At 35.5% G+C, this 24,241-nt stretch overlaps 1 protein-coding gene across 1 annotated transcript in view; it reads left to right on the forward strand.

Moving 5' to 3' along the window:
* Positions 1-24,241, forward strand: part of LOC142345938 (uncharacterized) — an 83,183-nt gene that overhangs the window by 57,338 nt on the left and 1,604 nt on the right. The window contains exons 11-17 of the mRNA XM_075398404.1: positions 1,483-1,600; positions 2,275-2,389; positions 10,624-10,879; positions 16,202-16,382; positions 20,490-20,750; positions 21,661-21,918; positions 22,803-22,906. Of these exons, the coding sequence (XP_075254519.1) occupies positions 1,483-1,600; positions 2,275-2,389; positions 10,624-10,879; positions 16,202-16,382; positions 20,490-20,750; positions 21,661-21,918; positions 22,803-22,906 (1,293 nt within the window). The remainder of the gene's footprint in view (positions 1-1,482; positions 1,601-2,274; positions 2,390-10,623; positions 10,880-16,201; positions 16,383-20,489; positions 20,751-21,660; positions 21,919-22,802; positions 22,907-24,241) is intronic.

Raw genomic sequence — 24,241 nt, forward strand, 5'->3', positions numbered from 1 at the left:
GTGATAGTAAGATGTTTGAGGAAAAGTGAGCGCGGATAAAGCTTATTGAAAAAACTTATTTCACCGCATTCTGTTGGTTTTTGTAAAATTTTTTTCACTGCTTAAGCGGTGAAAGAAAAATTTTCACCACTACCAGAGAAATGCGGTTAAAAAAAGTTTTTCAGAGCTAAATGGATGCTGTGAAAACCAAATTTCCACCGTTTAAATTGACACTGATATAATTTTCAGCGCTCATTTTACCTTAATACATCTTGGTCCTATCACTAATATTACTAGTGCAGAAATTTTATCTGAGGCGGTAAATATGTACGATAGCAAATTACAGTTTTACACTAATTCACAGGCAGAAGTCAAAAATGACCCATAATATTATATATTTATATTATTTATATTTATATTATACTTATATATATATATATATATATATATATATATATATATATATATATTTACATAGGTATATATATATATATATATATATATATATATATACCGATATATATATATATATATATATATATATATATATATATATATATATATATATGCATACATATACTTATATATATGTATATATATATATATATATATATATAAAAATATAAATATATATATATATATATATATATAATGTATATTTATTTAAATACCTAAATATTATATAATTAGATATATAGGTATATATGAATATATATGTAAATATAATATTATCGATCAATATTTACTTCTGACTAACACTGTAATTTGTTATCGTACATATTTATTGCCCCAATATTAAATTACTGCATTAGTTATAGTAGTGACAGGATTAACTTATTAAGGAAAAGTGAGTGCGGAAAGTTACGATCAGCGTTGATTTAAGCGGTGACAGTTTGTTTTTCGCAGCATCAGCATCAATTTGGCGCTGAAAAACTTTTGCACCGCATTCTGTTGGTAGCGGTGAAAAATTTTCTGTCATCCTTTAAGCAGTGAAAGAAAATTTTTCACCGCTGCTAACAGATTGCGTTGAAAAACTGTTTTCAGCGCTAAATGGATGCGGCGGTGAGTAACAAATTTTCACCGCTTAAATCAACGCTGATCGTAATTTTTCCCCGCTCAACTTTCCTTAGTACATTTTAGTCCTATCATTACTATAACTACACCAAGATGCGGTAGAAAAAAAATTTCACCGCTAAATTTTCAAATCTTCGCCACTAAATTCAACAACAAAAGTTAACCTCTATCAAAGCATTCAACGTTAAAAGATGCGGCAGCTTTGCGGTGAAAATTTGTTTTTTCACCGCTATTCACCGCTAATCTTACACTATTTTCTGACCAAACCTCGACCCGGGTCCGTACAAATTGACCCCCGTACACATTTATCCTCTAGTTTTAAAATAAAATAGACGAGAAACTTCGGAAGCACATTTTACCCTAATTTTGCCCAAATAAAAGGCGTGAAAAAAATCTGATTCAAGTAAATATTTGTATGTCTGTTTGCAGGTGAAGGTCACGAATGTTTTCCTTGCGAGTGTGAGAGACGTTGACTTCCAATTGGTACCAGTAGACGTCGTCTATTTTCTGACTTTCCACGAATCTTCCGAATTCAATAAGACTGTCGGTTCGTTTTTGTCTTTTCCAACTATTTCAGGGTCAAAATACCAAATCTTTCTTTTAACATCCACAATACCGACAAATAGTCATGAGTGCTTCGCCATTTTTGACTGAAATAAGACCACGATACCGACATTTTTTATGTTTATACGATTTCTCGACTAGCGGTCCCGGGTTGAGAATTTTTTTCAAAAATATGCGAGATAAATGGTAACTATCGTTGAAAAGTTAAATTTGCAGCAACCTAAACATGCATTCAATACGGTGAAAATGTTGAAGTTGTGTGCGGTAGAAGGTAACAAGCGTTGAATTCGAAAAAAAATTAATTTTGATTTTTGTTGAACTAAAAATCTAAACACACAAACTTTTACTTACGAATGACAAGTAATGTAAATTAAAAAGCACATTTATTGATAATTAAAATGACAGTAAGAGTGTAATTTCCTATCATTCCACCCTAAATTACACTCTTTGCAAAGAGTGTAAAAAGAGTGTAAACACAGTGTACGTTTTTAAAATTACACTCTTAAACTCTTTTCCGAGATAAATGGGAGAACAATGCGTATTGCACCATAATCCCCCTCGCTTATTAGGGGAGGATTAGGGGTTAAACCTCGGCCTGGGTAACCGTTTGATCATACTTGTTTTTAGCGCCCCAAACCAGGTGGATTTTGTTTACAGGTCACTACAACATGACAATTGAGCACAAATGTGAGTTTTACGACTACAACTCTACAATCTACGACTCAACTGGTTGTGGTGCATTCTTCTTGCAGGAGACCAGGGCTGGTTGCAGGTACCTCGCCAAAACATTTTGCGACCCTGGAAAATTAAGTCGTTCCCATTTTAGCCCCCCTCCCCACATGAAACTATAGTCCGCATTATGGTATGTTTACCATGACTGAGGGGTGGGGGATATAGATTATATGGCCACTAATCTGGGGCGGTATAATGAGAAAGACCAGAAAAAAATACTGCAACCCCATATCTGGCACCCCTCTCCCTGAGTATCTATAAATGATACCAGGGCGCTGATGATGCTGTTTGGAATTGCTAATGGGTATTTTCAACTCTCTTGTTCTAGATCTCATGGCCTTTAGTCCTTACAGGTGCTTGCAATAATCTATTTTTACACTGTCTGCCGCATCACTGGATTTTGATTTATTAACGTTTTGCTGAAAAAATGTGTTTGAGATTTTCTGACGTACAATATTATTAACGTATCTTCGAATCGAATTGAAATGACCACGGGAAAACAAAAAAACAAATGTTACAAATAGGCCAAAACATTAAAACATCACAAAAATATTGATTATTTTAATTTTTTTTGTGACTTTTAATGTTTTAGTTTTTTATTTGTGGTTTTTTAATTGGAGACTGAAATTGATTCGTCATTTACTGACGGAATTGAGAACACTTCCAACTCTTTCATTTGGCACCCCAGTGACCTAGTAACTGAAAACTTGGAACTGAAACACTTTATAACTATTTAAAAGATCGAAACTTGATAGATGTGATAGTTTAAATGAAGAGAACTACAAAGTGGAGTTTGATAATGTGGGTGATTGTGAAAACACTCAGGAAGTTTAAACAAGCACAAAAAAATCGTGAAAACTTAATCCTCAATCAAGTGTACCGACCAAGGTGATGAATAGTTTTAATGTTATATATATTTTCAATGTTTTTAGGAACCTAAGCAGGCGCAACTAATGCGAAACCGGACCAGTACTGAACTCAAACCAACATCTCTTACTTGCAGGCCTGGTGTGATAACCAATAACAACGACTGGTCTTATGCTATCGATCTTGGGCTTCTCTTATAACCCGTTCTCTTGTTCTTTCTTGTTCCTCAAGGCTTCATTTCTCTAGCCAAGTATACCCTGAACAAGTCAAGCTATGTCAAGCTTATCCTATGCACAATTTAAAACAGGCTGTTCTCTCTAAACCTTCTAATAAATGGTCATGCGAACAGATAAATGATAAAATAGAACATCATATTTCTCAAACTTAGATTAACATCTCAGCCAGAACATTTGGAACAATTATAGAAAAATAATCATAAAAAAAAATGCCGAGCCTAAAGAACATATCAGAACACGGAATGTTACAATTGAGGACAGAGGGTCTACCGATGACACATGAACTAATGTAAAAAAACATAAAAAACAATTGAGCAAAATGCGGAAAACGGGGATAACTGGGCTAAAGAAATTCCGGAAACGTAATAAAAATGTGAGAAAAAAATACGCAATGAACCCATTAACACGAAATCGACGACCCTTGGTAGCGTAGTCTAAAATTGCGTAGTGTCGTTTTTTGTGCCACCGCCAAGATTGAGGTCCAAAGCAGAAAAAGTCTCGGTCTGACCTACTGTGGTTGCAGAACATTAAAATAATGTAAAGCCAAGTTTACAATCATTCAATATCAAGTTCCTACTACATTGAATAATAATGCAAGGAGGGTTTGATTGAGTATCGTGATTTTGAACGCTCTATTACAAATAATCAAAATTAAAATGTTTCACATGCTTAATTTTTCATCGAAATTTTATAGCTTTTTTGATACCCGTTGCAATGATCACGTTCTGATATTGATTACGATCCCGTGAACTCTTACAAATTAAGTGGAACTGAAACACTTTATAATTATTTTGAAGATCGGAATTTGATAGATGTGATATTTTAAATAAAGGAAAACTGCAAAGTGGAGTTTGATAATGTGGGTGATTGTGAAAACACTCCCGAAGTTTAAACAAGCAAAAAAAATCGTGAAAACTTAATCCTCAATCAAGTGTACTGACCAAGGTGATGAATAATTTTAATGCTCTATTTTTTAAAAGTTATTAGGGACCTAAGGAGGTACAACTACTGCGAAACCGGACGAGTACTGAATTCGAACCATCATCTCTTACTTGCAAGCCTGGTGTGATAATCATTAACAACGACTGGTATTATGCTATCGATCTTGGGCATCTCTTAAAACCCGTTCTCTTGCTCTTTCTTGTTCCTCAAGAATTAATTTTCTAGCCAAGTATACCTTGATCAAGTAGAGCTTCCAGTCAAGTCATGTCAGGCTTATCATATGCACAATTTAAAATAGGCTGTTCTCTCTAAACCTTCTAATAAATGGTCATGCGAACAAATAAATGACAAAACCGATCATCAAGTTTCTCAAACTTAGAAAAACATCTCGATCAGAACATCTGGACCAATTTGAAAACAAGATCTTATAGAAAAATTGCCGAGCTTATAGACCAAAACAGAACACGGAATGTTACAATTGAGGACATTTGTTCTACCTATGTCACACGAACTAATGTAAAAACCATAAAAACAATTGAGCAAAAAGCTGAAAACGGGGATAATAGGGCCAAAAAAATCCGGAAACGCAATGAAAATGAGAGAAAAAATTACTCAATGAACCCATCAAACGAAATCGAAGAACCTTGGTAGCGTAGTCTAAAATTGCTTAGTGTCATTCTTTTGTACTACCGCCAATGATGGGGTCCCAAGCACAAAAGGTCTCGGTCTGACCTACTGTGGTTGCAGAGCATTAAAATCATGTACAACAAATTTACAGTCATTCAATGTCTAGTTCTTACTACATTGAATATTGATGGAAGGAGGGTTTGATTGAGTCTCCAGATTTTGAACGCTCTATTTCAAATAATTAAAATTAAAATGTTTCAAATGCTTAAATTTTGTTCGAATTTTTATAGCTTTTTTGATACCCGTTGCATTTATCACATTCTGACCTTGACTACGATCCCGTGAACTCTTACAAAAAGAATTGGAACTGAAACACTTTTTAATTATTTAAAAGATTGGAACTTGAGAGATGTGATATTTTAAATGAAGGAAAACTGCAAAGTGGAGTTGGATAATGGGGGTGATTGTGAAAACACTCCGGATGTTTAAACAATAAACAAAACTGTGAAAAATTAATCCTCAATCAAGTGTACCGACCAAGGTGATGAATAATTTTGATGCTATATTTTTTAAAAGTTATTAGGGACCTAAGCAGGCGCAACTACTGCGGAACCGGACGAGTACTGAATTCGAACCAACATCTCTTGCTTGCAAGCCTGGTGTGATAACCATTAACAACGACTGGTCTTATGCTCTCGATTATGGGCGCCTCTTATAAACCGTTCTCTTGTTCTTTCTTGTTCCTCAAGACTTCATTTCTCTAGCCAAGTATACCTTGAACAAGTAGAGCTTCTGTTCAAGCTATGTCAGGTTTATCTTATGCACAATTTAAAATAGACTGTTCTCTCTAAATCGTCTAATAAATGGTCATGCGAACAAATAAATGACAAAAACGATCATCAAATTTCTCAAACTTAGAAAAACATCTCAATCAGAGCATGGGGAACAATTAGAAAACAAGATCTTATAGATAAATTGCCGAGCCTATAGACAAAAACAGAACACGGAATGTTAGTTACAAATGAGGACATACGTTCTACCTATGTCACACGAACTAATGTAATAAACATAAAAACAATAGAGCAAAATGCGGAAAACGGGGATGAAAGGGCCAAAAAAATTCCGGAAACGTAATAAAAATGTGAGAAAAAAATACACAATGAACCCATGAAACGAAATCGAATACCCTTGGTAGCGTAGTCTAAATGTGCGTAGTGTCAATTTTTTGTACTACTCCCAAGGTTGAGGTCCCAAGCACAATAGGTCTCGGTCTGACCTACTGTGGTTGCAGAGCATTAAAATCATGTAAAACCAAAATTACAATCATTCAATGTCTAGTTCTTACTACATTGAATATTGATGGAAGAAGGGCATGATAGAGTCTCCTGATTTTGAACACTCTTTTACAAATAATTAAACTTAAAATGTTTCATATGCTTAAGTTTTGGTTGAGTTTTGATAGCTTTTTTGATACCCGTTGCAATTATCACGTTCTGATTTTGACTACGATCCCGTGAACTCTTACAAAAAGAATTGGAACTGAAACACTTTTTAATTATTTAAAAGATCGCAACTTGGTAGATGTGATATTTCTAACGAAGAGAACTACAAAGTGGAGTTTGATAATGTGGGTGTTTGTGAAAACACTCAGGAAGTTTAAACAAGCAAAAAAAATAGTGAAAACTTAATCCTCAATCAAGTGTATTGAACAAGGTGACGAATAATTTTAATGCTATATTTTTTGATGTTATTAGGGACCTAAGCAGGCGCAACTATTACGAAACCGGACCAGTACTGGGATCGAACCAACATCTCTTACTTGCAAGCTTGGTGTGATAACAAATTGCACCGACTGGTCTGAAGCTCTTGATCTTGGGCATCTCTCATAACGCGTTTCACGCTCTTTCTTGTTCCTCAAGGCTTCAATTCTCTAGCCAAGTATACCTTGAACAAGTAGAGCTTCTTGTCATGCTATGTCAAGCTTATCTTATGCACAATTTAAAATAGGCTGTTCTCACTAAATCTTCTAATAATTGGTCTTCTAAATGTTCTAATAAAATCTTCTAATAATGCTATATTTTTAATATGTTATTAGGGACCTAAGCAAGCGCAACTACTGCGAAACCTGAGCAATACTGAATTCGAACCAACATCGCTTACTTGCAAACATGGTATGATGACCATTTACACCGACTGGTCTTATGCTATCGACCTTGGGCATCTCTTATAACCCGTTATCACGTTCTTTCTTGTTCCTTAAGGCTTAATTTTCTAGCCAAGTATACGTTGAACAAGTAGAACTTCCAGTCAAGTCATATCAGGCTTATCCTATGCACAATTTGAAACAGGCTGTTCTCTCTAAACCGTTTAATAAATGGTCATGCGAACAAATAAATGACAAAACCGATCATCAAATTTCTCAAATTTAGAAAAACATCTCAATCAGAACATATGGAACAATTGGAAAACAAGATCTTATAGAAAAATTGCGAGCCTATAGACCAAAACAGAACACGGGATGTTTTAATTGAGGACATATGTTCTACCTATGTCACACGAACTAATGTAATAAACATAAAAACAGTTGAGCAAAATGCGGAGAGCGGGGATAACAGGGCCAAAAAATTCCGGAAACGTAATAAAAATGTGAGAAAAAAATACGCAATGAACCCATTAACACGAAATCGACGACCCTTGGTAGCGTATTCTAAAATTGCGTAGTGTCATTATTTTGTACTACTGTCCAGGTTGGGGTCCCAAGTACAAAAGGTCTCGGTCTGACCTACTGTGGTTGCAGAGCATTAAAATCTTGTAAAACCAAATTTACAATCATTCAATGTCTAGTTCTTACTACATTGAATATTGATGGAAGGAGGGTTTGATTGAGTCTCCTGATTTTGAACACTCTTTTACAAATAATTAAACTTAAAACGTTTCATATGCTTAATTTTTGGTCGAATTTTTAAGAAGATGTGATAGTTTAAAGGAACGAAAACTGCAAAAGTGGAGCTTGAAAAGGTGGGTGATTCTGAAAATGCTCCTGATGTTGTAACAAGCAGACAAATCGTGCAAACTTAATCCTCGCTCAAGTATACCGAGCACGGTGAAGAATAATTTCAAAGCTATATTTTTTAAAAGTTATTGGGGACCTAAGCAGGCGCAACTACTGCGAAACTGGACCAGTACTGAATTCGAACCAACATCTCTAATTAGCAAGCCTGTTGTGATAACCTTTTACACACACTGGTCTTATGTTATCGATATTGGGCATCTCTTATAACCCGTTCTCACGTTCTTCCTTGTTCCTCAAGGCTTCATATCTCTAGCCAAGTATACCCTGAACAAGAAGAACTTCCAGTCAAACTATATGTCAAGCTTATCTTATGCACAATTTACAAGTGGTTGTGCTCTTTAAACCTTCTAACAAACGGTCATGCGAACAAATAAATGACAAAACTGATCATCAAATTTCTCAAACTTAGAAAAACTCAATCAGAACATCTGGGACAATTAGAGAACAATATTTTATAGAAAAACTGCCGAGCCTATAGACCAAAACAGAACACGGAATGTTACAATTGAGGACATATGTTCTACCTATATGTCACACGAACTAAAGTAAAAAGCATAAAAAAAGAGCAAAATGCGGAAAATGGGGATAACTTGCGCTAAAGAAATTGTGGAAACGTAATAAAAATTTGAGAAAAATTTACCCAATGAACCATTAAGCGAAATCGAAGACCCCTCGTAGCTTAGTCTAAATTTGTGTAGTGTCATTATTTCGTATTACCGCCACGGTTGAGGTCCCAAGCACAAAAGGTCTGGGCCTGACCTACTGTGGTTGCAGAACATTGTAATCATGTGAAACTAAATTTAAAATCATTCAATTTCTTGTTCTTACTACATTGAATAAATATGGGAGGAGGGTTTGATTGAGTCTCGTAATTTTGAACGCTCTCTTACAAATAATTAAACTTAAAATGTGTCATTTGCTTGATTTTTGGTCAAACTCTTATAGTTTTTTTGACACCCGTTGCAATTATCACGTTCTGGTATTGACTATGATCCCGTGAACTCTTACAAAATGAACTGGAAATAAACACTTTATAACTATTTTAAAGATCGAAACTTGACAAATGTGATGGTTTAAATGAATGAAAATTTTATAGTGGAGTTTGATAAGATGGGTGGTTGTCAAAATACTCCGGAGGCTGAAACAAGCAAACAAATCGTGAGAACTTAATCTTCGCTAAAGTGTACCGAGCAAGGTGAAGAATATATTAAATGCTATATTTTAAATGTTATAAGGGATCTGAGTATTCGAACCAACATCTCCTAATTGCAAGCCTTGTGTGATAACCAGTTACACCGACTGGTCTGGAGCTCTTGATCTTGGGCATCTCTTATAACCCGTTCTCGCGTTTTTTTCATGTTCTTCGAGGCTTCCTTTCTCTAGCGTTAAAAGAATACGTTAAGAATACGTTAAACAAGTAGTGCTTCTGGTCAAGCTATGTCAAGCTTATCTTATGCACAATTTACAAGTGGTTGTGCTCTTTAAACCTTCTAACCAATGGTCGTGCTAACAAATAAATGACAAAACCGATCATCAAATTTCTCAAACTTAGAAAAACTCAATCAGAACATCTGGGAGGATTAGAAAACAAGATCTTATAGAAAAATTGCCGAGCCTATAGACCAAAACAGAACACGGAATGTTACAATTGAGGAGATATGTTCTACCTATATGTCACACGAACTAATGTAATAAACATAAAAACATTTGAGCAAAATGCTGAAAGTGGGGATAACAGGGCCAACAAAATTCCGGAAACGTAATAAAAATGTGAGAAGAAAAAACTTAATGAACCCATCAAACGATATCGACGACCCTTGGTAGCGTATTCTAAAATTGCGTAGTGTCATTCTCTTGTACTACTGTCAAGGTTGGGGTCCCAAGCACAAAAGGTATCGGACTGACCTACTGTGGTTGCAGAACATTAAAATCATGTAAAACCAAATTTACAATCATTCTATGTCCTGTTCTTACTACATTGAATCATGATGGGAGGAGGGTTTGATTGAGTCTCGTAATTTTGAACGCTCTATTACAAATAATGAAATTTAAAATGTTTCCATTCGCTTGTTTTTTGGTCGGAATTTTATAGCTTTTCTGATACCCCTTGTAATAATCACGCTTTGATATTGACTACCATCCTGTGAAACCTTACAAAATCTGAAGGCAGACTGTCTGCGATTCCTCATGTTCCGTCTGCATGCTTTTTGTTTTTCGGCAGTCTGTGCAAAGTTTTTGACGCAATGCTTTCTCAACACCCCCCCCCCCCCCCCAACTATGTTTTTGTTCTTTTCAATCCCCCCGGTCAGACGAGTAGACCAATTTGAAGCAGTTACTGAAAACACGTGTATTTTAAATATGAAAATCGTGCTTAATCGTTTTTTTTTCAAGCCGGTTTAATCAAACAAATCTAATATTTTTGTCAAACAGCAGGGTTGGGTTATATAAACCACAATGGGGGTCACAACTTCTTTGGGGGGGGGGGGTGGGGGGGGGGCTATATAATGAAAAGACCCTTGTCTTTTTCAGATGCAACCACACATCCACATTTTTTGTGACTGCCACTGCAAATGAGGATAAAAAAGATCCATGGGAGATGAAATACTACCACTGGATATCGAAGATCGGCTTCTACCCCTCAATTGTGGTCATTCTGTTCACACTTGTGGTCCTGTTGTACCTGTCAAATGAGGACTGTGTTGATCGTGAACAGTTCTTCTTGCATGGAGTTCATCTATTCGCCCTTCAGCTTTTTGTGGGGTCTTACATTGCAGGCGTTTCCAATGTAAGCTATATGAGATATAAGATAAGCAGTCATCTGAGCATATTTATGTTCACGTTAATATCTCAACTTACAAACATGGAAATTTTGTTGATTTCACTATTCAGCAATCTGAAAACGGTAAGGAAGTTCTAATTTGCCAACTGTAAAGTTTCTATATTTCGATCATTTTCAAGTTGAATTCAAGAATAGAAATTGTGAAAATAACTTTTGTAAAAACTAAATTCAAAAGTTTTAGAAGCTAGAAATAATTGGAATAATTTTAAAAATGTGAAAAATGTTATAAACTTAACAGTCATTTTTATTTAAAATAAAATATGATAGGTTGTTTGAGAACTGTCAACCCACCCCTGCCCCCCTTTCAAGATTAGAACTTGATTGTGTGTTACAGGCTTGGAAATTGTTTCCTCCACACTAGCATTTCTATACTGGTGGAAAACTTTAACCTCGTTTTAGGCTAAATAAAAAACAATCAGCGCAAAAACTATCATTACTTCGACAAGGTAAAAAAATCCATAAGTTTATTCACGGTGGAAGAGACAGTTCCAAAGTTTAGAAGTGTTCCATCAATTTTACTAATCGCTGGTAGTGCCCAAATTGCACTCATGATTGTACTTATGTCACCTTTTTTCAAATATTGGTCACTGTTTTGTGAACAGTCAAATATTTGAAAATCAAGCTACGCTGCGAATCAGGATCTCCGTTTTGCTTTAGATTCTTTAAGATGGACTCTAATGAGTTTACCGTTAATGATTGATTGATCATCCAATTTCTGAAGGGGAATTTAATAGGCGGTTACACGGGTTATGATAAGTCCCACCCTATGAAAAAATTTTCACAGGGAAAGAACGCAAAATTCAGCTCAGAAGGTCTAACCAGAAATATTTCAATCAAGGTAAACATACCCTGAGATTATATTAACAAGTATAGTAGATTAATAATTTTTAATTGTGGTGGACGCCATATTTTCCAAAGGGCGTTTTGTCAAAAAAAGGACAGATGCGAAGAATAGCTAAAAAAAATAATTTTAGTTTGGTTTTGAAGCTGTGAATGGCTAGTTTAAAACACTATTTATCAAACAGGATAAATTTTTGGATAAACAGGATAAAACTGTTGACAATAACAATGTTACCAACAATAATTAATAAATATAAACAACAAACGGTGGGGACAACCCTCATTTTTTTCAACCCGTTTGTGTGGGTTGATGAGGACGAAATTTTGAGGACCCAAATGTGTGGGTTCACGAGAACAAACAAAAAGCAAAGATTCAACTGCGTGGATACAAACCTGATGGCAATGAGTTCTCTAACCAAGCACTTTGTCTATTTAAAAATTTCATTTAAAAAAGAAATGGTTTCGGAGCATTATTAAAAATCGGCAAGAACTGGCAATCCAAATTCAGTGCTGCCGAAAATCAATATTATTTAATCTGATTTTTTAATGTAAATGTACTGCTGAAATGCGCCTCTTTAAAGTCGTCAATTGAAGTTTTTCAAATGAGTCAAGATTTTGACTAGGGACACGTGAACCGCCAAAAATTAAAGTTTTATAGCTATCTTCTTAAATTATTATTTATTTATTTTCATTTCTATATGATCTGGTATAATAGATCGACAATTAAGCTTGTTTCAGCGTATTAGTTTCAAATTTCTGCTCTATTGTCTTTTTTGTTCCGACCCACTTGTGGGGGAGGAACTATATACACAAATGGGTTTTTTTTGTTCAGACAATTTTGGCCGATCGATATACTCAACGTAGAGAGTTGAGACTGGTATCATTAGAAGGCTCGTCCAGCGTGGAACATGGAATTAAAAAGATTTTTTCGATTTTCGTTTCTTACAGGGATTTATCGAGGATTAAACTTTTGAGAAACGTAGAGTGAATTTTTCTTGAATTTTGCAAAAAACTTGTTGATTAAATTAGTTAGATTGAAATTGATACCCTACTCTCGTATGCCATAGTAGACTGAAAATTAAACACACTTTTTTGTTCCGACCCCCCCCCCCCCCCTTTTTATTGGGGAGGGAGGAATATACATTAAAATGGGTTTTTTTATTCAGTCAATTTTGGCTGGTCGATATTTTCATCATAAAGAGTTGTGAATGGTATAATTAAAAAGCATGTACATCCTAGAACATTTATTTTAAAAAAGTTGAATTTAGAAAAATCGAGTTATCGAGGTTTAAAATTTTGTGAGTATTCGACAATTTTTATTCAAGTTTTCAGTAATTTTTGGTAAAATTTGTCACAATTTTGCTAACATGAATCACAATAAGCTAAAGTTTTTAACAACAGAGTGTTATTGTTGCCAATAAAGATAGGAGAGAGTTGCTGAATTGTTTGATTAGAGTTTCTTTGGCTAAAAATTTTTATAAAAATTGTTAAAATTCAGACTTTTTCCATCAAAAATTGCTCAAAACATGCTTTTTTGGTCTACTTTGTTTAAGTTTGCCAAAAATGGAGACCTATAGATTAATAACACAACCTCTCTAAACTTCAAAAGAGCGCTAGTTGAAACTCGGCGCCTCTTAAAAGTCCTCTGGAATTAAAATTTTGCCGGTTTTTGCAAACTTAACTCGATAACTACACAAAATGCATCATTTTTTTGAAGTTTTTATCTCAAAAATTGGTCTAATTCGCAAACATCTGGAACACTTGGGTCATTTGTTGGGTGCGCCGTAAAATCAGGCAAAAGTTTGATATAATCAGAGATTCTTACAATCTGAAATTTCTAAAAAATTTTTTGGAGTGGCCTTTTTTCAAAAAATTTTGCTTTTGTTCTTTTTAATTCCAATTACTGACAAAAACTTTATTCACATTAAAAGCTCACAATTACTTAAAAATAAAATCAAATGTAGATAAAGTTTGTTTTCAGAGAACCTAATGAATTTAAAGGCCTTGAAGACGAGTTAAAGTAGATTTCAACTGAATTCTTATGTTTTGCCTTCGTGTGTTTGCTATTCTTTTCTCAGCGTGATTAAAAACTCTAACCATTCAAGATCAAAATGGCTTCTTCAGGAAGTGCAAATGAATCCGTACAATGCATTTGCTTGTCATCAAATGTCTCTTATGTCATCGAATGTATTTGTTCTCTCGAAATTTCAGTGACGTTTTGATCTTAAAATTTCTTATATAATATTTTTGTCAACTTTTAGCTAATTCTATGTAAAAACAGGTCAAGTATTCTTTCATATAAGATGAAAAATAAGCCTTGTAGTGATCTTTTTGAAAATCGGTCCATTGGTTTTGGCACTAAATATTTTTATACAAAATTTTGTGACTTTTTATGCGACATTGGCAATTTTTACTGTTGTTTCTGGTTCATTTGTAAATTGTCAGACTACTGAACATTCTAAATGAAATAGCTCTACAATTTTTGAAGCTGAACATATTGATTATTTTCATTAATTTTCATGTGAAATTAGGCGTTCCGACAACGTTCTCTTTCAGAATTTCGTATTATTGCCCTGTATTTATATTTTTGCCCTGTATTTGTTGTTAACTTTCGTTGTTGTATGCCAAATATTGGGTAATTAAAGCTCTCAGTCGCCAACGATAGATAAATAATGAAATTAAGGATTGTTATTGCTATATAGCTAATGAGTTTATTACCTTACTTTCAAATAAAATTTTTTCAAAAAAATGGTAAATATATTCTTCAGCTTAACCCTTTTTTTCCTGGTTTGCATTTTCTTTCGTATTTTACCTTGTTGAATCAATTTCGTAACTTAGCCTACTTATCGAGAAAACTCTTTAAAATTTTGTTGAACCAAACACTATTTTTCGGTTGTGTGAAAGTTGTGACTGCTGTCTTCAGGGCTTAGAAAATTTGTTTCAGAAGAAACTTGTGAAATATATATGCTTTTCAATATTTGTGGTTCTTTTTGCTGTCATTTGGAGATAGTCGTTTTACAAAAAGACTATGGCGCTCAAGGAGAAGAAAATGAAGAACAAATTTTCTCGCGATTAATATTTTATAAATTTAATGGCTTCAACACTGTGGGTTCGTAAAATTGCTTGTGAAGTTTTTTATTTCTGTTTGTAATTGATCTTGTTTTATAGTCTTATGATTTAGTTTGAATAATAGAAAACGCGATCAGCTTTCAAGGAATTTGCAAAATACTCTTTTAATAGAAAATTTATGTTGGCTATGACTTTTGAAATCAATTGTTTTTTAAAAAAGACAATGGATTTCTGAGATTTTCCCATATTTTTTGTTTAACTTGTAGCTTATCATCTCTCTAGACAAGTCACTTCCCTTATCTAATGAATTAAAGTTTTCTCTTTATAACAGTTTTTTGTCCTAAACTGGTCTTTGTTATTGGTACAACCAGTTTTCATAAAATTTTCGTTGTTTTTGGATTTTCGCCAATTTTTGTAGGTTTTCGTTTTTTTTTCACAGTATCACAGTAATGGGCGGTCCTCTGGTCACTTGAAAAAAGGCAATCTTGAAATTTTTGATGCTTTTTGCGAAAAGCGTAAAATTTTTTTTGTCTGGGACATCGTTTTCGTTCAAGTTTTTTCGTGCACAATTTTTCGTGCAAATTGTTTTTGCCTTTAGTTGTCGTTCTTTTTGTAGTCGTATAACATATCCTGGATTTTGACAGGTCTCAATCGCTCTCTATGGAGGTACACAAGAATCTTGCAATGGTTTTGTTTGATGCATAATGTTTCTAATCAGTTTGACATTAAAAAGCAAAAAAGCAACGTTTTCAAAAAAAAGCAACGTGTTAATAAACTTTGCCCTGTTGCTCACTTCTTGTCGACTTGGTATCAAGTCGCATTAAGGAAAAGTCCCATATTTTTTTCTTCTAATAAGGTGCAGGTTAATTTTCTGTAGCATAAGTTTTTTCTGATGCCATTTTGATTTGGTTATTAATGGTTTTCAAAAGATGGACATCGAGGATTGATAGTAATTAAAATTTGTAATTATTTGATTTATATCGCTTTTTGTTCTGGTAGTCATATTATGGTAGTCACAGGTCTCATCAGCCCTCTTAGGTAGATTGTTTTTTTTTTTCATTTAGTAGTTTGTAGAACAATTTGTTGCTATGTTATTTTGTATCTCTCTCTCTCTCATTTGGAAGACAATTAAGTGAAAAAATGTAGATGAGCGGGTTCGGAACTTTTTGTGCGAACGCACATTGCCGAGCCTCCTTGTCTAAATGTCTATTCACACTTATACATACGAAACAATTTTTACGCATACATAAGGCTTAAACATATTCATATCGGATGCCTAACTTCCGAGGTGGGGGGGGGGGGGGGGGGTTTAATGGGAAAGATCCATCGTTCACTCCCTCCATTTTGCCTGTGTTTTAGAATCACGAGTATGGTGAAGTGTACTGTTATATCTTTCATGGCCTCCAGTACTTCTCCCTCCTGTCAGTTTTGGGTTGTTCATGCTCTCTGATTGTGTACACACACAGACAACTAATTGTGTTCATAAGGAGAGACGATTTCTACCCCCACTTGTATGGCATACTCACTGTTATCGGCCCAGGTAACGAAAAATAAATAAAACAATTAAGTTTTGAACCGGATATTTTTCAGATTGTTACCCAATTAAAGGAAAACCTTTTGTGTTCGTAGGGCGTTGATGTCTAGTCAAATTACGTTTAATGACCACTCAGCAGAAGTCTTGTTTTTAAGGGTTTGTCTTAATTGAACAAGAGAGACAAAGTTATCACCAGTATGCTTGCTCAATTATCTCTATCTTTAATTCAGATTTTGATATCTTCATTATATATAAAATGATAAAATTCACAATTGATCCGTGATGAACCAAAAATGTACCTTTTGTTCGAAATTTGGATGTTTTCTTATTTTAATTTTTTAGCTTCATCAAAATGCTCTCAAAATTTTCAAGATAAAATTCTTCCGGCTGGCAACAAACCAATCACATATCATTGAAAATCTGGATCACGTTTAACGAAAATTCACGAAGGAATGGTACATCAGATATAAATTAGAAGCCATAACACAGTCTTATGTGATGCAATTTGGGCAATTGTTGCAGTTTCAAAACAAAACTTAGTTTGACTCTGCTCTGTTTACGGTTTGAAAAAAAACGGCTGAAAATAAAAGGCCTAATACAGGTCCGCAAGATCTAGAAAAACTTCAATTTTATCTTTGCTATGTCTCAAAATACCAGAATTGGTTTCAATTTTATGTATGATCGTATGCCATCTATTGCTGAAATTTTTTAATAAAAAAACAACTGTTGGAAGAAGATGTGATGCTTCTCCTAGTACCATTTTTGGTTTAAGAGAAGACGCCCGAAAAACTCTGCAATCGAGCTTTAACGTGATTTTTTGCGCTATAAAGGGTGTATTCCTTCGAAAAACAGTGTTAAGTTTGCTAGTTTTAATTTCGTTACCATTTTTAATCTTATTGCAGATTTTTTCCATTCTATTATACTTTAAACCCAGGGAGTAGTGTTTTGTGCGCAAACTTACTTTATCGATTATTTCTTACAGCCCAATATACCCCGTTTGAAAATACCCATTATAATGACCTAGATTGTAAATATAATGATTCGTGACCGGTCAATTGGACGACATACAAATTAGCCGAAACACCTATTAGCCGACACTTGAGCAAACAAAACTACTCGAAAACCACAGTTCACGATAATTACCCGCTCATTAAGCGGTAAAAGTAGCGTCCCTTAGTTGTAAAACAAACATTAATTGGCTATTACTGCTAGCGAATTTGGCCATGCCTCACCGGCCCGTGAGACTTGATATGAATCTATCACAACCGAACAAATTATTAAGGCCGAACATAATTAAGGCGACGCTTCTTTTAACATTGGGGCTAGGGGTATTAGCCGACACACATATTAGAAGACAAGCCAATTGGCCAACAGATTTCATCAAGATGACGTGAAAAAGACCGAAATCAAAAGTGTGAATTTTAACTAGTGTTATTCGAAGCCTCGCTTTAATTTTGTTCGGCCGCAATAATTTGTTCGGTTGTGATCGATTCAAATCAAGTCCCACGGGGCCACTAAGGCCTGGCCAAATTCATCAGCAGTAACATCCAATTAATGTTTGTTTTACAACTAAGGGAAACTACTTTTAATCAACACCTGTTGCGATAACAGCAGTTAAATAAACTGCCAGTGTAATAAATTTTAATGCCCGATCGACACTGGAAAAACAATTCAGCATTAGACTACGAGTTTCTCACACTCTTTTCTCGCCACTGTTACTAAGTAAACAGTGGCGAGAAAAGAGTGTGAGAAACTCGCAGTCTAATGATGGAAACAGTTTGATAAACTTGTAGACTAAAAAACGTGTTTGTTGTATGTGATGCGTGTTGTGTGTGTGGCGTGGGTGGCGTATGTGCGGTTTGCGTGAGTGTTGTGTGGTGTTCATGTGGTTTGCGTGGTGTGTGTGGTGTGCTGGTGAGTGTGTTATCTGTGGTGTGTGTGTATATGCGTGCGTGTGTGCGTGTAAGTGTGTAACTGGGTGTGTTTGTGTGGTGTGTGTGAGTGTGATGTGTGTGGTGTTCTGGTGAGTGTGTGGTGTGTTATCTGTGGTGTGTAAGTGTGTTTGTGTGCGTGTGTGTGTTTGAGTGTGTGTGTGTGCGTGCTTGTATGTGTGTGTGTGTGCGTGTGTGTGTGTGTGTGAGTTTGTGTGTGTGTGTGTGCTTACGTGTGTGAGTGCGTGAGCGTGCGTGTGTCACTGTGTGTGTGTAAGTGTGTGTGTGTGTGTGCGTGTGTGTACTTGGGCGCATGTGTGCGTGTGTGCGTGCGTGAGCGTGCGTGTGTGTCTCTGTGTGCGTTTGTTTGTGTGTGCTTGTGTGTGTGTATGTGTGTGGAAGAGGGGAGGGGGGGGGGGTGGTGTGGTGCATGAGGGCAAAAAGAATAACAGATCCAAAGAAATATCACTTACCTTTGAAAGTGAAATTGTCCACAAAAATAAAAATGAGAGACCAATGAAATTTTGTTCAATTTTGAAATGATCGCAGCAGGTGTTGGATAAAAAAATTATCACACGGTTGTTATCGCCCTCGAAGTTATCATAACACCTCGGCTTCGCCTCGGAGTTTGATAACTTCTCGGTAGCGATAACAACCGTGTGATAATATTCATTACCGATTAAGGCGTGGGTGATTATCGTGAACTGTGGTTTTCGAGTAGTTATATTTGCTCAAGTGTCTGTAAATGGTGTGTCGGCTAATTTGTATGTCGGCCAATTGACTGGTCACGAATAACACTATTTAAATTTCACAGTTTCAATTTTGGTCTTCTTCGCGTCGTCTTAATGAAATCTGTTGGCCAATTGGCGTGTCTTCTAATATGTGTGTCGGCTAATACCCCTAGCCCCATAATGATTATTATATGGTGTCTAAATGTATAATGTGAAGCAAATTAAACTATCTATTTTCACAAAATCAGTATTTGCAAGGTTTTCGGCCAAAATACTCCAGCGCTGCAAAAACAAATACAAATGTATTTTTCTAAGCTTTTTCTAAATTTGAATTCTTGACCCATTAGAAGACAATACTCGACCCAAGGGACTTTAATAGACAATGCTAAACCTAAAATGTTCATTTGAAATTTTTTGCTCGAAACTAATTTTTATCAGCGTTTATTTGAAAGCTCTACTGTCTAATTATAGTCAATAATTTTAAAGACTTTTCATAAGTCGAGGCCTAAACTTGGCTCTGTTCGTGTTTTATTACAAAGGGAGTTGCTAATTTGTATCGATACTTCATACAAAATTTTTATGAGTGAGATTGTATGAGCGACTATTTTTCTTTTCATTTAATTTTCTCAAATTTTCAAAGTACATGCAAAAAAGAATGATTACAAACCAATTTTTTAAATAGTGGAACACGAAGTGTTTAGACAAGTTTTTATTTTTCTACTTCCGTTATCTATTCTAACATTCCAATTGTTGATCTGGAGACCTAAAATAAAAACTAGGAAAGTCTCTTCGCAACGGCCTATTGAAACACGCGTTCTACTGTAGACATCAGAATAAAAAAACTCACTCAATAAATTGTCCAGTTTCGATGTGGGTTTTCATGAGCATCAATAAAAAGATTTTAAAAAGTTTTTTTTATTTTGATCGACGCCTTGTCTGTAGATTTTAATTCTTTTAAATTTTCAATGAAAATATAACTGTCTTTCATGCGTTCAAAGTTTTGGATAAGAAACAGTTATTTAAATCCCATGTGAAATATTTCTATTTGATCATGGAATTTCTTTATCAACGCAAACTTTAACTTGAAATGATGGTGGCATGATGTCAATGGACAAACAATAAAAGTTTTGGATAGGCTTCGATAATTATGTAATTCAGCAGACCCCGTCTTGAAAAAAAAATTATCAAAATTTGCAGCAAAAGCAGTAATACATTGTTTCAATGTTTGACGCATAATTAGCTTGACAGGGGTCGTCAACGGTGCTCGTGCTCGTCTATAAAACATTGTAATTTGGCAAATTTTCTATAAATGGGTTCAAGGTGTGAGGGCAAAATAGATGCAAGTGTCGCATAATGACATATTTATGGTAACGGGAAGGTTATAGGTTAAAAGCGAAAGATGGGGGGGGGGGTAAAATAGAAAAGAAAAACTGATTTTCTATTCGTTTCAGGCCTTCTAACAATTGGGAACCTTCTATTTCTCTACCACTACTACAAACAGTACCCAAACGACTACTCCTGTTTCAACCAATCAGATTTGCCCGAACAGTACACCTGGATTGTAGGCCCTGTGGGCACAATCGCCCTGATCAAATTGTTTTTGGCCAGCTTCATGGTCAGAAATGCCGTGAAGCTTCTCAAATTTTCCAACGAGCCGGATGTTCCAAAATTCATGAAGATGATGTTTATGCAGACTGGTCTTGTTTGTATTGGTAAGTTTGGTTTAAAAAAATAAACAAATTTTAGGATCAGTTGAGATATTTAGCTTTAGTGCCTGCATTTTTAGAAATCGGAAATTTATTGTTTTAGAAATTGCATGAGAAAATGGGATCTATTCTGTGTTGCCCCCTCCCAGTTTCTTATGCCCCCAGTTACGAAGCACGTTACTATGTAAAAAAAATAGCACGACTGGTGGACGTAAAAGATATAAGCCCACTAAGCCTGGGCTTGGGGTGGGGGCAAAGCAGAATAGATCCATTTAATCAATAGCCCTCCCCTCCCAATCATGGTGGGGGGGGGGGGGGGGGTACTATATTGGGAAAGACAGTTTAGACCTCTACTTATGAAAAGACTAAAAACATCTAGTAAGAGGGAGGGAGGCTTGTCAATTTGTAAACTCGAGCTAAGGTCTTTTCATTGCTCGTGGATGGTCTTTTGTCGAGCCCTAAGCCCAGAATTTTTTAATACAACTGTTTGTTTTCCATTTTCTGCTCAGGAATTTTGGTGAAACCCGCAGGCTTTGATTGCACCGAGGTCATTGGGATAACTTTACCGGCAGATTAGGAATTTTACTGCCAATCAAAATTTTATGCGACAGGGGGAAAAGGCTGGACACAATTATACAAAAAGAGAATTTCTGGGGTTCAAAAAACGATACTAGGAGGATCGAACAAAATGGGTCTTTCCCCCATTATAACCCCCCCCCCCCCCAGGCCCTAGCTTATTAGTCAAATAACCTCCCTCCCCCCCCCCCCCCCCCCCCCCAAATCACGGTAAATATAGTATAATGGAGGGTGTATAATTTCTTGGGGTGGGGGGGGGGGGGGTTGGGATGGGGGGGGGGGGGGCTAGAATACGAAAGACTCCACAAAAATATGTCCCTGAATTTCTCTCACTTTTCAGGAACCCTCGGATTCGTCTCCGCTTCGCCTTTCCTTCTAAACCAACAGAAAACTTGGCCACACTTACTCTACGCACTTCTCTGTATCCTCTACTCGGTCTTGCTCTTTTTGGCGTTCGTAAAATGCTCCCAAGATGTTGACGAGGCAATTGCGAACAAGAAGAACTTCCTGAGGAATATGAGGAAGAAGAAGAAGAGGGTTAAGCAGCCGGGAGAACCCAAGAAGCAGTTGGATTTGGGCTACTCGCTCAACGCTGCAGGTCGGTTTGATAATTTTCCATTAAATTTTGGACAACTTCTGGATCTATTCTATCCCCCCTTGTTTTTTTAAATACTTACAAATTATTTGTTGTTTGTAAGAGGGGGGGGGGGGGGCAGGGGGCAGACTGTTTTTCAGAATTAAATGTTTTTTAGAATTAAGCTGAAAAAGTTTAATTTTTTAAAAAATTTTCAACAAAAAAAACACGAGACTGGATGGTAATCTTGCGATTTTAAAAATAAAAATCTGCAGTAAAATCTGCTAGAATCTTTGCAAGATCTTACAAAAATAACCGTCCGCAGTCGACTAGGGAACCAAAACATTTTGTGCGAAAAATGAGCTGCACAGCTAAAAACTTTCTCATTCATCGATGAGTTTTAATGAAATTGCTCATTCGTGCCTTATCGTGTTTTTATTATCGTGTATTTATCGTTATTTTTTATCGAGTTTATAATTCTAGGTGACTTCAGTAATTTTTTTAAAAAAAGGAACTTGAAATAATCAACTTAGTTACGCAAGACAGTCATTGAGTTATGGAAAATAATTAAGATCATTAGGATGGAGTTATCGAATGATAAAGGAGTCATGGTTATTATTCAGTTTTAAGGTCGGTTAGAAATCCAGTTATTGTCAAGGTTCCTTTGAGACTAGAAAGTGTGGACTCATTCTCCGCTATTTATTGAACTATTACAGTTCTTGATTTAAGGTGTATTGTGTCACAATCAATTTCGGTCTTTTAAGTGTGTTCTATAAATGAGATAGAGATGTTTTTAAAAGAGCTTGAAACGTTTCATAACAAAAATTTCTCTTACAAAACTCCCGTTCTTCAATTGAGATAGAATTGTTTGCAGGAAAATTACGGAGAAAACAAATTCTCTGTTATAGACAACCAAGATTCGAACCGAACGAGCCCTGAAGTGAGCCACGACCGCCTCAGTTTCACCAACCCCACTTATATGGACGAAAACTACGACGAACCAGAATTTCAGGTACTCGCCAGTGTGATGCGCAAATTTAAAACTTGCAGGAATCTTGCAAGCTGATCTTTCAAGACTCTTGCAAGTCTTACGAGATGTCAATCCTGGCAAAAATTTAAATCAGGGTTCTCTTTTGTCTTGGAAAAAGCAATTGGAACAAATTAATGCTTATTAAACAGATTTCAGAACTCAAATCGATGGGGAAAATCAGCCTTGATTTAAAATCTTGCAGGAATCTTAAGAGTATGTTATGAATCTCACTTATAAAAGCGGGTATTGTTTATAATAAGGTTTGTTTAAAATTAACGTTTCCCGTACTTAACGCCAAGTCAATATCAGTAATGGGCAAGTCTAATTCCAAGTCTAAGTATCAGTACTGATTCAGAGCTATGATCATAACACATTTAAGACTTGTCAGACTTGGCCAACACTTGGCAAGTCTAACCCAAGTGCGAAAATAAAGTTACGTAAGGGTCTCGAACCCACAATCTCCAGGTCCCTACATATGTCTGACCTACTTACTGCGCAACCGTGACTGCTGAAAGTTACTCTTTTGTCCCGTTAAAGTACGCTTGAAAGACGAATATTTCAAGCGAGAAAGCGAGCAAATTATATTACATGGGAGACTTGCATTTACAATTGCCCAGTACTGATTTAAACTTGGAATTCAGTACAGGTTGTTTACCTCATTTGTCTACAAATAGGGTGTATTAACCATTCCTTTATTACGAGTTTAACTAGTGATTCATGCATTTAGTTAAACATAAAACAAGGGATCTTTTCTGCTAGTGCCCCCAGCCTTATATAGCCGATAAATTTGCACCACCCAAAATCTAAGTTTTTGCGAATTGTAAGAGCGATATTTGCAATTCATTGAAACAAGTTTCTAGGTAGATTGAAGGCACTTTTAGAATAGTTTCTTTAAAAAAGTTTTAAAAATTCAAGCCCTTATTGTAGCCGATAACACCAAAAATGATCTAATACAGAAATTTTATTGATGCTTACGTTATATACAACAAATTTTGGTTGAATGCGTAATACTTTCAAACCATAGCTGTACTAGTGTTTAGTAAATGCATATTGCTCATGTATGTTCACGTATAAGATTACTTAGCTTTAACAATATGTTTACACATTTATAAATGGGGGGTGCCTAACTAAGCGGGGGGGGGGGGCGCTAGCAGAAAAGATCCAAAACATGAAAGAACAAGTACAATGTCTAGAGGAATTTCTTCAAGGTTGATGTTAACTAAATAAGAGCTAAAATTTTTTAACTTCTAAAAATTGTGGAACGAATTACAAAATTTTTTCTGAAAAGTCAAAAACTTAATCGTTTTTGTTTCAAAT

This window comes from Convolutriloba macropyga, chromosome 9, assembly GCF_964194025.1.
Source record: "Convolutriloba macropyga chromosome 9, txConMacr16.3, whole genome shotgun sequence".
In the NCBI taxonomy this organism is placed as follows: Eukaryota; Metazoa; Xenacoelomorpha; order Acoela; family Convolutidae; genus Convolutriloba; species Convolutriloba macropyga.